The 16,845-nt window shown below is 35.1% G+C and overlaps 1 protein-coding gene across 10 annotated transcripts in view; it reads left to right on the top strand.

Annotated features, from left to right (window-relative positions):
* The window catches only part of CCSER2 (coiled-coil serine rich protein 2), a 192,420-nt gene that overhangs the window by 140,851 nt on the left and 34,724 nt on the right, over positions 1-16,845 (top strand). For all 10 annotated transcript variants that reach the window (XM_054503015.2, XM_054503019.2, XM_054503017.2 and 7 more), the window contains 2 exons: positions 3,429-3,515; positions 10,603-10,692. In XM_054503015.2, the coding sequence (XP_054358990.1) occupies positions 3,429-3,515; positions 10,603-10,692 (177 nt within the window). The remainder of the gene's footprint in view (positions 1-3,428; positions 3,516-10,602; positions 10,693-16,845) is intronic.

Here is a 16,845-nt window from a genome sequence, read left to right as displayed (position 1 = left end):
GCATCTCTTCCTCCTCTCTCATCTGTCTTGAGTGTGCCTCCTCTACTTTCTTGTCATTATTCATTTGTAAATGTGTATATCTCACGTAATTTCAGTAAATCAAATACACTTTTCCTTGACTCCCTTTAAACTCCTTTCCAGTTAGTGTGAAAACTTGGAACAATGAAAATAGCTACCATTTTCAATGCTGTAGACGTTTGACATGACCTTTGTTTTAAAAGCTTTCTCCTTTGGCTTTTGTGTCACTTCTCTCTGGAATCCCTCATACCTTTCAACATTTTTTCCTGTAGGTTTCTCCTCTTCTTTAAATGTTAGATTTATATCTTTAGTCCAGTCCTCTTTGAACATCTTACTCTCATAATTTCAAATATGACATATATGGCTAACATGTAAAACTCCTTTATTTCATGCTTGGTAATCCAGTTGCCCACTGGACACACTTCTATTGTATGTCCCACCCATAAGTATCTCTAACACAGACTCTCTCTCTCTCTCTCACCCCCCACGTGTGTGTGTGTGTGTGTGTGTGTATTTGTATGTGAAATGTCTTAAACATTTTATTTATTTAATGAAAAAACTGATAACTGTTGAGCTCAGAAACCAATACCCCAACATACAGTGCTTTGACATACTGAACTGAAGAAACCTCAAGATCTCTTCTGGCTCCACCATGTCCCCACCTCCCCGCTACCTCCCACCTGCCTGTGTAACAATGTATTTCAAACTCACATATATTCCTCTTTGGGACATACTTGTTGTTCTTCCGTATTTACCATTTCTTTTGTTGGCGCAGCTATTCACCATGTCACTCAAGCTAGAAATACAGTGTCACCCTTGAATGCTCCTCTGTTCTTTTCTCACATGCAGTGAATTGCCAAAAATCTCAAAATTTTGATTTCTTCTCTCCTTTTTCATCTATATTATCACTCTCTTGGGTCAGGCTCCTACTCTTATCTAGATTATTATAATATTTTCATAAGTGCTTAGCTCAGTTTTCTTGCTGTTGTTAAAATTCATCCTCTAAACACCTGTCAAAGCCATCTCAAATGCAAATCTGTCACTCCCTAGCTAAGGCCATGCGTGATAGTCATGGCTCTCTGTGATCTGGCCCTTACATAGTTTACTAGCCAATTGCTCCTCAACATTCATCAGAACCTATGTGCAACAGCGACACTGCTTATACTTCTCCAGACATGCTATGCTTTCCCTCACTTTTGTATTATATTGTATGACACTTAGAATCCTTTAACTAAAATTACAAGCCTACCACACTCGTCTATCTTCTGAATCTTGTGCTTATCCTTTGGAACTCCACTGTAGTCCCTCATTCCTGATGTGTGATATCACTTCTTTGCCTATCTTTATATATATAAAATCAGTGTTCCCAATGCAAAGAGATGATAAATGTTGGAGATGATGGAAATGCTAATTGCCCTGATCTAATCACTATACATTATATGTATCAAAACATTACTGTGTAAACCATGAATATGTACAATGTTATCTGTTAATTAAAAGTAAAATTAAAACAGTGAAATGGTTTTGGTGGGGAAAAAAAATCCTTAGAGCAGTGCCTGCCATACAGCAAGTGCTATATACATGCTGGCTATTAATGTTCTTAGCACATTATTTGTTGATTTCATTTTTGGGTCCATTTCCTGTGTAACACTGTCCGAACCTACTGGTGACTGCATGAATGATGGCTACATAGTGTTCCATCAAGTTGCTACATTTTATTCCGGTTGTCCTCTTACAGGACAATTGTAAACTTGTTAACTTTCAGATAACACCTTGTTATAGGTTTTCTCTTTCTTAGGATCATTTCTTTCACATAGATTCCTAGGAGTAGGATAACTCAATCAGAGCACAGGTATTTTGATGGCTCTTAAACATACAGATGTATATTTGTCCAAAAAGATTAACTGCTATGTCTGATGGTGTGCCATTTTTTCCTGCAGTCTGGTTAACTACATTGGGTATTTCACCACTAACTTAATATTTATAAAACAATACTTTATTCAACAAGTTAAATACAACATTTTACCAGTTATATGTATATTTGTGATAACTGGCTACTTGTCTGTTGAGGCTTTAAAAATGATCTTAAATGTTTAGACAGGCTGTTAATATACTTGAGATATAAATCCTCTGTCATATTTGCATAGATTATCAATAGCTTTTAACTAATGTTAATTGTTAAGGTGCCTTAAAATGTTATATAATTAAATATAAATCATTTCTTTTGAATAGCTATATTTGAATAGCTGTATTTGCTACATAACTTAGAAATGTGTCCTTCTAAATGTATTCTTAGAAATGTATCTTTCATGATCTGCAATCCATCTTTTTTGTCTTTATGAATTTTTATAATTCCTAAACTTAAAATTCAAGTGGAGATTATCTTTTGTATGTAATAAAGTCTTTTTCAATTATAGTATACATAATAGCATTTTAAAAATCTTCCACATTGTTTGGGATGCCTATGTGATATGTTCAAGGCTTTGTAAAATGTCTATTTCTGATCTCTTTGTTAAAGAGAATATATGTTTTTGTTCCCGATGTATCTAAAGGGGATGACATTCTTTGCTTAGTTACAACACATCCTAATTATTTGCTTACTTGTTTTTCTCTCTGGAAAGATATTATTCACATCTATATTTGAATTTCCTTGCTTATATTACTTTCTCTTTTGGATAACTGAATAATGAAACACAAACAACATGGGCTAACTATAGGGTAATGATTAACACTTTGGAAATGTAACTGGATTCCTGCTTAACTTGACAGTAGGTTTCCATTTAATAGTATTAGGCATTTCTTATAGATCCAATTGAGAAGGTGTTCTCTCTTTGATTCAGGAGGTACTCCTCAAAAAGTGGCTCATGGTCAAAGAATCTTCCTTGTTACCCTTCAGGCACATTTATCTTTTCTGCTGATTTGTAAACCAGCCATGAAATGCCTCTGTGCCTTTAATTATTCTATTGCCTCTGCTTCTCATGCCCTTTGTTTTCTTTCACAAGCTACTCTTATGTATCCCTTGAAGTCTAGCTGAAGTTGCTTTTTTGTATGTGATTTTTTTTTTTTTTTTTTTTTTACTCTGTGGCCTATGTCCCAGTTTTCTTATATGTAAAAAAGGATTACAGTACCTACCTCAGGAGTGTGGGTAGAATCAAATGCTTAAATAAGTGCAAGTGCTTAGTTTTTAACATCTAATAAGTTCTCAATGAATGCTAACTGTTGCTGCTACTATTGCTCATTGTCAACATGTCAGACTTCATTACTGGATGAAATCTTAGATTTTTTTTTAATAGAGGATTTCCCCCCTAAATGACCAGATAGTTTGTTCATTACTGTGTCTTCATCATTGATTTCATCCGTCTCATTATGGTATTTTAAATACCTCGTCTAAAAATTTTTTAATATTTCAGAATGAAGATTTATTAAATGAAATAAAACAACTTAAAGAGGAAATAAAGAAAAAAGATGAAAAGATCCAACTATTAGAACTTCAGCTTGTAAGTATTGTAGTATAATGTGTAGAGACTTTTCAAACTGGGTGAAATGTGTTTTTCATAAAACTCTGAGCCAGAAGTAGAGTTTAGCTTTATTTTTGGCTCTCAAAGTTGCACTTTTATATTATTTTTAGATTATATACACTGTAATAAAAGTATGTGACTTAACTTTTAATCTAAATATTAAGTATTTGGTTTGGAAAATTCTTCATTGATTCAGCGACCTCAGTTTTGGGTATTTAAGATTCACCAATTTACATTCATTTTGTTGATACAAGGGTAAATGGCTTTTCTTCAGATATATTTAAAGAAACAAGTACTTGTGAGTTGAGAACAGGGTATTTTCTCTCTCTGTGAGCAGAATTAGCCTGGGTGTTCAGATTTAGGTAGCTGCATCACTTATCAGATTGAAGGGTACTCCAAGAAAATGTTTATTTCCTATGGATGCTATTGAATGATCCATCAGAGTCATGTTTGAATCTTCATAATCTAATAATTATGCAATTTCAAATATTAGTCTCATATGAAAACAATATGTATGGTGTCTTGAATTTAATTATTACTTAGTTTGTATATAAAAGACCATGATAAAAAGAAAATAATGGCCTAAAAATCACAGCAGTCAAAAGGAAATCTTTGTTGTGAGTCAAGAGCACATTTTGGTCTAACAAAGCAATTTGGTGAAATATTAATCTCACTGAAAATATAAAGGATATCATATACTGAGCTCTGAGCGACTGGGGTCAGCTCACGGAGATCCATTTCATGAATAAATAGAGCAGATAAATCAAATATTATGATTAAAGGAACAAAGAAAATTCATGAATCTGAATAAAAAGTAGCATAATATTGCAAATTGAGGTCCTGTCACATACAAAATTAAAAAGGAAAATAATAAGGCCTAGTGTTTGTGTTCAAAGCCAAAGACAAGAACCCAATCAACTTTCAGGGAGAAGAAAAAAGACAACAAAGGAAATTATGTAAGCTTCGATTTTTACAAAAATATATTACAGAGCACAAAATATTGTGTCTTGTGCAATTCAGAAAAGAGGTTATGAACCTCATATTTTATATCCAAGCAAGTTTTTATTTATATACAAAGGTAAATTCTGAACTTTAATGTCTTGACAGACCCATACATTTCAGATATTTGAGAGGTAAATTGAAAAATAACTCAAGAATAAGGAGATAAAGATTAAAATGAATGAGCGGTGAAATGGAAACTAAGTGGTATAAACTTCTGAGCCACTAGTTGGAGAAAACTTACTGCCCATTTTACCTAATGTAAATTACATATCATTCTAATGTTGGGATTTGTTTGCATTTATAAAACCTTAATTTTTCTGAAATTAAAAATTATTTTTAATTTTAAAATTTTAAGTTGCTATTAATTTTGGAAAATATTCAGATTAAATAAGTTTGAGGAAGAACATAAGGAATATGCTGAAGGAAGTTGGAAGTACTGAATTTTTTATCCTCTACAAATGAATATTCTAATTCTTAATTTTTAAAAATATACTTAGATAAATTATAATAATGTTTATGAAATGCTTTAAAGTAATTAGTAGGTTGGAATAAAGTAACTTGCAAAAGTTAAAAGTTAAAAATAAAGACAAAGTAGAAAAATAAGGAAAACTTAAAAACAGCACAAAACTAAAGTAATAGAAATTAGACCAAATATAACAAATATAATAGTAGTTGCAAATAGTCTTATGTCTTGGAGAGACTTTCCTTGAGGATCTAAAGCAAAATCCAGTAACTTGCTTTGTATAAAAAAAAATTAGCTAAAGGAAAATGGCACAATAAGGCTGAACATAAAAGATTGGGGGAGGCTGGGCATGGTAGCTCACTCCTGTAATCCCAGCACTTTGGGAGGCCTAGGTGGGTGGATTGCTTGAGGTCAGGAGTTCGAGAGCAGCCTGGCCAACATGGTGAAACCCTGTCTCTACTAAAAATACAAAAAAATTAGGTGGTTGTGGTGGTTCACACCTGTAGTCCCCAGCTACTTGAGATGCTGAGGCAGAACAATCTCTTGAACCCAGGAGGCAGAGGTTGCAGTGAGCCAAGATCATGCCACTGCACTTCAGCCTGGGTGAGAGAGTGAGACTCTGTCTTAAAAAATAAAATAGAAGATTGGGGGAGACAGAATAAAATTATTCCCATCAAAAATATTAGGATTGCAATAGTAAAATTAGAAAAGTAAATTTAAGACAAAGATTTATGAAAAAGGTCACTTTATATGGACATATGATAAATAATGAAAGATGAATCTTTTTATGCTGTGAAGTTTTGATATTGTTTCTTTTAACCTCAGACTGTATCTTTAAAAAAATAAGAACAGATCTCTTCATAGCTCAAATTATATTATTATCTCTAAGAAATTAATAGTAATTCCTTAACATCTTCTAATATCTAGTCCATACTAAGATTTTCTCAGTTGTTCCAAAAACATCCTGTACCTTGATGTCCCTAAACTAAAAGTCAGTCTAGGACTATGCGCAACTGGTTATATCCCTTACGTCTCTTTTAATTTAGAACTACTCTTTTTTTTTCTTTTTGTATTGATTTGTTGAAGAGACTGCACCAGTTGTCCTGAATAATATCTCACCTTGAAAATAATTTTTAGAAAGATTTAAGAAATATTGAAGAGCATCCTAAAGAAAGAAAAGTGAAAGCATTAATCTTTATCAGTAGGTACCTTGAAATTCTCTGTACTCGATATATTAAACCTAGTAATCATATTTGTCATAAAAGAGCCTGCCACCTGTTTTTCTAGGTGGTGTGCCTAGTTTTCCTATGGATTGCTTGGGAAGCTGTGGTGTATTCAGCTATAAATTCCCTCTGTAAACACATTAGAATCTCATTAGCGTGTTTACAAATTGCAGAGGAGCTGTGGCCCCGTACCAGGAGAACTTCGTGATATTTTCTTTACGGTTCATGTAAAGACTAATGTTAGTGTGGTTTTCTCAACATAAATTTAGAGGGTTAGAAAAGATTCACTGCTTCTCATTGCAAGCAATGATCTCTGTAAAGTGAATGCCTTAGTTTTAGGTGGCCAAGTATCCCTTTTATAGTAGAAAATTAGAAATCACTCAAAGATTTTAACAGTATAAAGTTTAGTTATAGAACTCGAGAAAGTCACTTGTTCAAACCAAGAGAGTTTTAACAGATACAAACCATTTGAAAACAAAGATAAGTAACAGTATTTTTCACATTATCAAATTAAAATCACCTATTTAAATTTTTTTTACATCTCTATTCTTCTTAATATAGGAAAAAAATCAGAAGAATCATAGACTAGGAATTAAAGGACTTGTTTCTAATTTAATTAGCTAAATGGCACTGACAGTTTCTATCATCTCTCTCTAGTGCTTTCTTTATCCAAAATGTGCAGGTTTTTCTAGGTGATTTCCAATTTCCCTTTGAGTTACAGCCTTCTATGCCTTTTTATCTTTTTAAAAAATATACATTCAATTCCAACCTATGTTTGCATGCAAACCTTCATAAAAACACGTTGACAGTATAAAGTGTTGAATTCAAAATATGCTGATTCAAAATCAGATTGCAGCGCTCTGAGAATTAACTGAAAGGCATAGAAGTTTATTCAAACCTTATTAAAAAATGCTAAGAATGCCTGTTTATCTTTACTACAATACCATAGTTAAGTAATAGTTCAGATACATTTCTCATTGACTCTTCAGAATAATCTTGGGAAATTGCTAGTTTAGAATTTCCTTTATGGAGACACATAGACAGTGGAACTCAGGTTAAGTGGGCTAGCAGTATAGTATATTTGAAAAACCAAGACAGACCTGAGTTCAAATCCTGACTTTGAAACTTAATAGCCATGTTCTCTGAAGGGAGTTCTATAATCTCTCCTAAGCCCCTTCTGTTAGAGGATAATAAAAGTACTGGGCCGGGCACGGTGGCTCATACCTATAATCCCAGCACTTTGGGAGGCTGAGGCAGGCAGATCACCTGAGGTCAGGAGTTCCAGACCAGCCTGGCCAACATGGTGAAACCCTGTCTCTGCTAAAAATACAAAAATTAGCTGGGCATGGTGGCACATGCCTGTAGTCCCAGCTACTCGGGAGGCTGAGACAGGAGAATCACTTGAACCCGTGAGGCCGAGGTTGCAGTGAGCCAAGATCGCATGCCACTGCACTCCAGCCTGGGCAACAGAGCAAGACTCCATCTCAAAAAAAAAAAAAAAAAAGTAGTACTGACCATATAGGGTTATGATAGTTATGTTGTGATAGAACTACATATGTAAACTACTTAATGCCTGGTCCATGGATACATGATGAATAGCAACTCTTATATAAGCCCTAAATCACCCAGTGTAAATCAGTGCATATCTTATGATGTTTTAAGTTCCAAGTAAAAGTCCCTAACTAAAAGTGATTTTAAAAATAAAAACAGTTGTAAACTCAACAAGAAATTATATAGGTCCCATCCATTTCAGTGGTTTCTTGTTGGTCATTTGGCTGATTGATTAGGTTCCAGATCGGCTTTTTTGGAATCCTGTTGGCTGTCCATTCATGGTCACAAGGTGTCTGTTGCTCTGTGTGTCACATTCTCACACAGTAATACCCAAGGATAGGTTAAGGGCCTATTATCTCCAGTGTCTGTTTTTAAAATCAACAAACCCTTTCTCAGATACCCTAGACTTTCCTGTTTGATTGGCTAGATTTTAGTTACTTGTCCCTTCCTAAGCATAGAGGAATGGGATTAATCACATTGGTTCAGACTAATTAAGTTCTATCTCCTTGGGGTAAAAGATTAGGACACATTTCCCCAAATGTGGGACCAAATAGAAGGTGAGCATCTGTACAGTCTGTCAGCAATAAAGAAGGCAGATGGTGAGAAAATGATTTGGTTAGTCATTTTATATATGTTGACATGTCCCTAGAAACTAGATTTTCCAAATTTTGGAAAACTCATATATTTGCCAAATATTATTTTTCATGTGTTAGCGTATAGACCACAGAAAATAAATCATAGTCCACTACTTAGGATTTTTTGATTATATGATGGTACAAAAGTGATACTCATTCAGTAAGCTCCTCAACTTATGACGGAATTATGTCCTGATAAACCCATCATAGGTTGAAAATAATCCCAAATCAAAAGTGTGTTTTTAGCAATATTATGAGTTTATCCAGGTGTGACCCCATTATAAATCAAAGAGCACCTGAATTTCTGGAATTGCAATAGGATGGAATAAGTAAAGTGTTTTCATTATGATAGTGTTTTTAAATTATCTTTTCTGTTCCTCATATACCCATCATATATGTTAAAAGTTGATCCTATTACAGTGAATTCCAAGAGACTCTAAATACTTGATTATATATTGAATTTGGGGGGTTATTTTGGAGTTAGAGTCTCACTCTGTCACCCAGGATGGAGTGCGGTGGTGCAATCTCAGCACACTGTGGCCTCAACCTCCCGAGCTCAGGTGATCCTCTCACTCAACCTCCCAGGTAGCTGGGACTACAGGCACATGCTTACCATGCCTGGCTGTTTTTGTTGTGTGTTTTTTGTAGATACAGGGTTTTGCCTTATTGCCCAGGCTGGTCTGGAACCCCTGGGCCCAAGCAGTCCGCCAGCCACAGCCTCCCAAAGTACTGGGAGTACAGGTGTGAGCTACTGCACCCAGCCTATATTGAATTTTGTTTCAGTGACTGTCTCATTTCTTATGAATGGGAAATATGTCTCTATGATAGACATTTTTGTTTTTAGATTTTATTTTGTATAAGGAAATTGGAATGATCTGATTGCAGTTAAGAAAAATTTGAATATGGGTAAATATTATTAAAGTAGAAATGTATCATTTTAACCTGATGGAATAATCAAGAATTTTTTAGTTTCCTGTGAGAAAGTATGTCTACCTCCAGTGAGGTTGTTTAACAAATAATGTGGTTATTTTCTAGCTTTTCACTAAGGGTGAATTCTCTCTCTCTCTCTCTCTTTTTTTTTTTTTTAAACGGTGTCTCCCTCTGTCACCCAGGCTGGAGTGCAGTGGTGCAATCTGTGCTCACTGCAAGCTCCGCTTCCGGGTTCATGCCATTCTCCTGCCTCAGCCTCCCGAGTAGCTGGGACTACAGGCGCCCGCCACCACATCTGGCAAATTGTTTGTATTTTTAGTAGAGACGAGGTTTCACTGTGTTAGCCAGGATGGTCTGAATCTCCTGACCTCGTGATCCGCCCGCCTCGGTCTCCCAAAGTTCTGGGATTACAGGCGTGAGCCACCGCGCCTGGCCAGGAGAATTCTCTTTATCAATATTTTCATGATCTTTTTTGAAAGTGATGATTATTTGGGAAAGTTACTTTGTGTTATATAAATAAGTGTGCTTTGAGTGGAATCATGTGGAGAAATCATTTGTGAACAGAAATGGTCAGATGGATCTTGTCAAAGGGCTGACACTCTTCAACATATTTCAGTCCATTAAAGTCAATACATCATGAAAGAGGCTTCATCACACTGCACATGAGAACAGACATCCTGACAAGTGGACTGGTGGTATTCAATGTCCAGCAGAGTCCCATAAAAAATGCATTTAAGAAACTGAGCTTTAGTGACTGTAGTACCATGACAGTTTAGGGAAATACTGTAAATTCTGCAGTTGTATTCTTTATATACTGAATATCCCTATATATTCTACATCCATGTACTTAACTCTTTATATTGATATACATAAAATCATATATTATATGTTTTATGGACAATATAAGAGATTGCCAAGGGTAATTTAGATTATTCAAAATTCTAACCTTACAGGCTGACTCTCAAACCCACTCCCTGAATAAGATGAGACACCACTGAATAGACGTTAATGTTGGCTGTGATAACATTTTTTCTCCAAAAAAGTAGCCAGAACTATTTTGCCAGTGTGACTTTTTTGTTGATTTGGTTACATACCCCCTAAAAGAGCCCTGATTACCTCCTGTCATGGCTGTTAATTTTTTTGTAGGTAATTTAGTTTTGCTTGTCTCTTAGGTGTTTATGTGTTTTCCTAAAGCTTCTCTGGTGTGTCTTGGTGTGTATATGCAGAATTAAACCAATGTAAAAATTTGTGTTTTTGTTTAGGCAACTCAGCATATCTGCCACCAAAAATGTAAAGAGGAAAAATACACTTATGCTGATAAATATACCCAAACACCCTGGAGACGAATTCCTGTAAGTAACATTTGCTCTTAGCCTCCTCTCCAGTCATTTGCTATTTTGATGTTTTATTTCATTCTTTTTACAGCAATCTCTAATAATTTTGAATCTGTCATGGCTGTTAATTTTTTTTTGTAGGTAATTTATTTTTGCTTTTCTCTTAGGTGTTTATGTGTTTTCCTAAAGCTTCTGTTGTGTGTCTTATGTAAGTGAATGTGCATTTAATAGCTTTTTCATTCTGCACGCTGTAGTTCATTTTATTTGCGTGTCTACTCTCCTCTTATTGCATGTATTTATGAGAGTAGTTCCACATGCCTTAAAGGAAATAGCAGTCCTGTATGCAGTCATCCCACTTCAGCAGCATATGACACTTTGAAAATGTATGATGTAGCATATTCCTTTTTTGTTAAAACTTTTCAAATATGTTTATTATACTTACTCAAATGTTGAGGGTGTTAGGAAATATCAACGCATGAAGATACAGACAATAAAAGTTATGTTTTAGGCAGAACTAGGGAATGGTTTATTTTAAATAGGAAGTAACTATGTATTCCATGCTTATTTGTTTTTTAAAAATGTTGTATCTCAAAACATGTTTAGTGCTAAAAATACTCTATCATTTAATCTGAGTTCTTCAGAACTTAGTTCAGGATGTGTGTGAGCCAGAGAATTATCATATGGATATTAGTCATTCTCCTATTGTTTGGGGCCAGGTAGTAGACATTTCTTGTTTAGAGATTGCCTAATAAGTCAGCCTTGACTCTTTTGCCTTATATTTAGGAGTGGAATCCTAGTAACACAAAGGAACAGAGAAATATAATGGCTAATATAATCAGCAATTCAGTTTATAAAGCTTAGCCATAAGCCTTTAAAGTTTATACAAGAGTTTTGTTTCTTTTCATCTAACAAGTATTTTTTTTGTGCTCTGTATAAGATACAATGGTAGGAATTAATTTATTCAACAAAAGTTTGATGATCCTCTTTCATCCCAGGTATTTGGCTTTCAAACTAGAAGTGGGGAATTAGGGAAGGAAATACAGACAAATAAGGATTCCTCTGTTTATAAGTACTTCTTAAGAAATTGGGAATGCATTGATGTAGTTAAAGTGCTGAGTAAGTCTATAAGGTTCAAAGGATGTGGGAAAGTCTAGTTGAAAGAATCAAGGAGCTTGGTGAAGAAAATGAAGGTTGTGTTTGAATCGTAGAAAGCAAAATATACCGACAGAAAAAGATGATGTAATATTATTTAATGTCAAAGGTGGTGGAAGCTCATCTGTTTGCAGACAGTTGTTTAATAGAAGACCATGCCCCTTGCTTCTAGATGGAAGTTTGGGCTTTCCAGGTGTCTCTATTTACCCTATAGGGATGTTATGCCTTATAATTGTGCTACTAAGAAGACTGGTGATTCCATTAAGCTTGATAAGTTCCATTTTGCCATCCTCATGGAAGTCTTTATACCACCTCTGGCTCCTTCAGCCTCACTGTTCTGGAAACTGGATGTTAGTCTTCCTCCTCATCAGACAAAAGTAACTATAAAAAAAGGTAACTATAAAAGTTACTATAGGAATCATCTGGCCAAATACCTTTGTTTTGTAGATAAGGTAGCAAAAGCTAGGGAGATTAACTGGCGTAGCCAAGTTTCCATAATTAATAAGTGGCTGAGCTAGTACTATAACTTAGGACTCTTGACTGCTAGTTCTAGGTTCTTTTCCCCAAAAGCACATTGAAGAGCCTTTGAAGGAGAGTGGTTTGCTGCCAACAGCAGCAGAGCAAAAATTTGTATTGAGATTTGTCCAAGGGGATTTTGGTATCACTTAATGGCTACAAATAAGATCTCTGAAGTAGAGAATCAACAGGAAATAAGAGGAAGCAATATAATAGTAGAACAGGGGAAAGGAGGAAAAGCAGATATTCACTTGCTCATTCAGCAGATATTTATGTGCCTACTTCATGCCAGGCACTGTATTAATTTGGATGTGTAAATATAAAGAAGAATATAAAAATATATGTGTAAATATAAAGTTCCATCCCTCAAGATGCTTGTAGAAACCTCCAGTGTGCTTAAATGATAGTAAGCTCACTCTTTTTCTGCATGTGAAGAAGCTAAGACTAAGAAGTGACTTATGCAAGTGTTTACACAACTTGTATACAGCAGTCTTATTTTAGTTGCTTTTCTTTTGAGTGGTTGCAGGAGGGTGAGGGGGCTAGAAGGAATAAAGAAGAGAAAAGGATCATAGCTCTGGGAAGGGAGGACAGAGGCTTAATCTTAGTGAGAGATCATAATAAGGACTTACTTCCCTGAGAGGAAAAAAAAAAACAGGTGCTCAGGTTTGCACTGCATGGTAGAAGACTTAGCAGTATACTGTGATAATCCATAGAAACATACTTGTATTTTAAAAATTATTTAATTTATTTTGAGACAGGGTCTTGCTCTGTCACCCAGGCTAGAGTGCAATGGTGCAATTATGGTCCACTATAGCCTTGACCTCCTGGGCTCAAGTGATCCTCCTGCCTCAGCCTCCCAACTAGCTGGGACCACAGGTGTGCACCACCATGCCTGGCTAATTTTTTTATTTTTTGTAGAGACAGGGGTCTCACACTCCTGGGCTCAGGTAATCATTTTGCCTCAGCCCCCCCCAAATGCTGGGATTACAGACATGAGCCACCATGCTTGACCACATACTTGTATTTTAAATTACTGAGAAAAAAGTATTTTTGGTTGAAAAGGCATAGTTTCAGTAAGAGTGTAATAAGAAAACTCCTCTACAACCAAGTTAGGTTCAATCTAATGTGAGTACAAAGAAATCTTTTGACATATTAAATTATGTAAGTCATTTTCTCAATAGAAATAATAAAATTCAATACCTCTCATTAAAAGAATGAAAAAATAGAATACTAAGAATACTTTATGAGTAACATGAGGCCAAAAAATGTACGTTTAAAAGAGAAGTACTCTAAAGTGGATTTTTCCTTTTCTATTTTTATTGAGAGATAACGATATATTTATTCTATAGCAAATATAGAAAATAGAGAAGCAAAACAACCTAAGAAAAATTTAAAGTACTTAAATCATACAAGCCAATGACAGTCATTGTTAACATTTCATATATGGTCTTTCAGCCTTTTTTGGTGATGTGTGTATATGTGTATGTGCCATCTGTCATATCTATTTAGATGGGATTATGTTGTATATGTGGCATTTTAACATACATAGGTAGTGGTGATGGTGGTTGCTATTATTATTTGGTTTGATTTTTTTGCTAAACCAAAATGAAGAAATGCATTACCTTTAATCAAGTTAAGGAATTAATTCCTTTACTGGATGGTCTTTGTAAGGTTCTTGAAATAAATTACTACAGTTTTTTTTCTGAAAAGTTTATACAGGCTTATACTACCACCAACTAAGTATGACCAGACAGTGGCTTGGTGGCCGTGATGTTAGGTTGTGTGATTCAAGTGTTTGATGTCATTAGTTTATTAAAAAAAAGCCCCTGATATTTCCCTCCACAAAAGAGGAAATACAGGGGCAGGAGGGTTACCCCTTGTGCCCCACACCATCGTTTCAGGTGGTACTGGGAAGCCACTCCCAACTATTTATGTTATGACCATTCCTGTTATGTAATGTTTTCTTACCTTTTAAATTCTTTCTTCCTCCTGGCCTAAAAACCATTTTATCATGCTATTTTCTGCATATATTCAACCTCAGCTTTTGTGTATTGATTTTATATATATTGATCCTCAGAATTTTAGGAGTTTTTTTCTGCCTGTAGTAAAATTTGGCTTTCATGCTACAGGTGCTTTTGGTGTTAGAGCTGTACTGATAAAGATCAAAACTATTTGGGTTTGGTTTGGTTATTACTTGTGAGACTGAACCCAGCAAGGGAATAGTGGCTAGTCACCTGGTGGGTGCTCTTCATTTAGGGCAAGACAAAGGTTTCTACTACCATAGGGAGCTGCCTAAGCCATGCTGTAGGCATAATACAGGATGTTTTTAAGTATAAGTTTTTAAGAATAGTGTTTTCAGCATTGAGGATCAGAGTGTGAAGCACTTCTTACTGGAGTAAGGGGTCTATCTTCTGCTTGGGAAAGCAATAATATGGTGTTATAAACTCCCCTGAGCCTTGCATTATAAAAAGAGGGCAGCCATAGGACCGTATTCCAGAATTGAGAATGCCCTACTCTAGAGTGACACAGTCCTGTACAACTTTCTGTGCTGTCCATTGTAGTAGCCTGTAGCTACATGTGACTGTTGAGCACTTGAAAATGAAGGAAGAGAATTTTAAATTTTGTTTAGTTGTAACTAATTTAAATATAAATAGTCACATGTAGCTAATTGACATCATTTTGGACAAAGCAGCCCTAGACCTAATGATACCTACTTACATGGATATGGAAAGCTGCCTAGAACAATAAGTAAAGGGCAAGTCAGTAAAACCAGTTTTCAGAAGAAATGAAGGAAAATAAAAAAGATGGAGTTCAGATTTAGGTGGAGAAAAAAGAGGGAAAAGAGATAAGAATGAGCTGTAAGAGCAGAAAATGATACTTCCAGAGGAAAGTGGGGCAATTATTTTTCCTCATCTGAGGGGCAAAATACCCAGATTCAATGGTGAAATGAGTAACGTGAAAGGAAGAATAACAATATGGAAGGTGCCTAATCATTCACATGAAAATAGTTGATATTACTGTGAATACTGCTGGAGGTTGTTGGTTATGGGAGAAATCAAGATTCATTTTAAACATAAAAACTTATGAAACTATTTTTAAACATAGTGTACAGATCCATGTACAAGCATATTCTTAAAAATTAGCATTATCTTGGACTGAATTTATGTATTTCCAATACTGTTTTAAAAGCATTTAACATCAGTATTTAAAAATATGAATATTTTGCACATTAAGTAAATTGTAAAATCTTATGATATGTACCTTTTGTAGTCCATTTGTTTGAACACCTCAAGTTAACCAGAGAAGCCAAAATATTAGAAAAAAAAAACATTTCTGGACTCATACCTTCAAATGCCTTATTACTTATCCCCTTGAATCTCTACGCAAGGAGAACAGGATAGACCCAAAGGATCTACCTGGCCTGTCATGTAATGACCTGACCTGGATTACTGTGAAAATTGAGTAGATGAATACACAGACTGTTGTATCGGTATCAGTGTGAAAAGGTGCCTACTAGTTAAAATTCTGAATGGGCACAATTTGATCTAATGCTAATTTTCTCTCATATTTTTAAGAACTAACTCTGTTATATATAGCAAAGAGGCAAGAAAAGATGATTTTATATACATTAAAAATGATCTGTTGGAATTATAGTACTGAATTAAAGATTAATCCATGTTACGGTATATATAAAAGATATGCATATGTAATTTATGTAAGTTCAGCAATTGGAATATGGTCAGCATTGTCAACCACCCTTTTTGTGCTTAGAATTAGGTTTTTGGTCACAGCACTTTGGGAGGCTGAGGCAGGTGGATCACCGGAGGTTGGGAGTTTGAGACCAGCCTGACCAACATGGAGAAACCCCGTCTCTACTAAAAATACAAAAATTAGTCAGGCGTGGTGGTGCATGCCAATAATCCCAGCTACTCGGGGGGCTGAGGCAGGAGAATCACTTGAACCTGGGAGGTGGAGGTTACGGTGAGCTGAGATTGCACCATTGCACTCCAGCCTGGGCAGCAAGAATGAAACTCTGTCTCAAAAAAAAAAAAAAAAGAATTAGGTTTTTACCTCAGATATACTGAGTCAAGTATTTTCCCATCATAAATATTTATAAAATAGAAAAGGTAAAAGCAGAAAACTATCACAGTTACATCACAAAAATCACATCAAATGTTTATAATTTCCAAAGGAGACAGATTTTACCTAGTTTCTAGCAACCATGGAAATTTATCAGCAAAGAACTCAGCTCTATTTTTTCTTGCCTGAGAAATGGGATGGAATGCTAACCAAAAGACAGTGCAGGCAAAAGATTTATCTTATGAATATTCTCCCCCAAATCCATTTTCTTAGACCATATTCTTTCCTGATTTGGAAATGGGCAAAATTGTTGGTTAATTTTTATGTGGGAAAAATGTCCATTTTTTTTCTTTTCTTTTTTTTTTTTTGAGATGGAATCTCTCTGTTGCCCAGGCTCAAGTCAGTGGCATGATCTCGGCTCAC

The sequence above is a fragment of the Pongo pygmaeus genome, chromosome 8 (assembly GCF_028885625.2).
Source record: "Pongo pygmaeus isolate AG05252 chromosome 8, NHGRI_mPonPyg2-v2.0_pri, whole genome shotgun sequence".
In the NCBI taxonomy this organism is placed as follows: domain Eukaryota; kingdom Metazoa; phylum Chordata; class Mammalia; order Primates; family Hominidae; genus Pongo; species Pongo pygmaeus.
The sequence above is the reverse complement of the archived record's forward strand: the minus strand, read 5'-3'. Positions and strand labels throughout refer to the sequence as shown.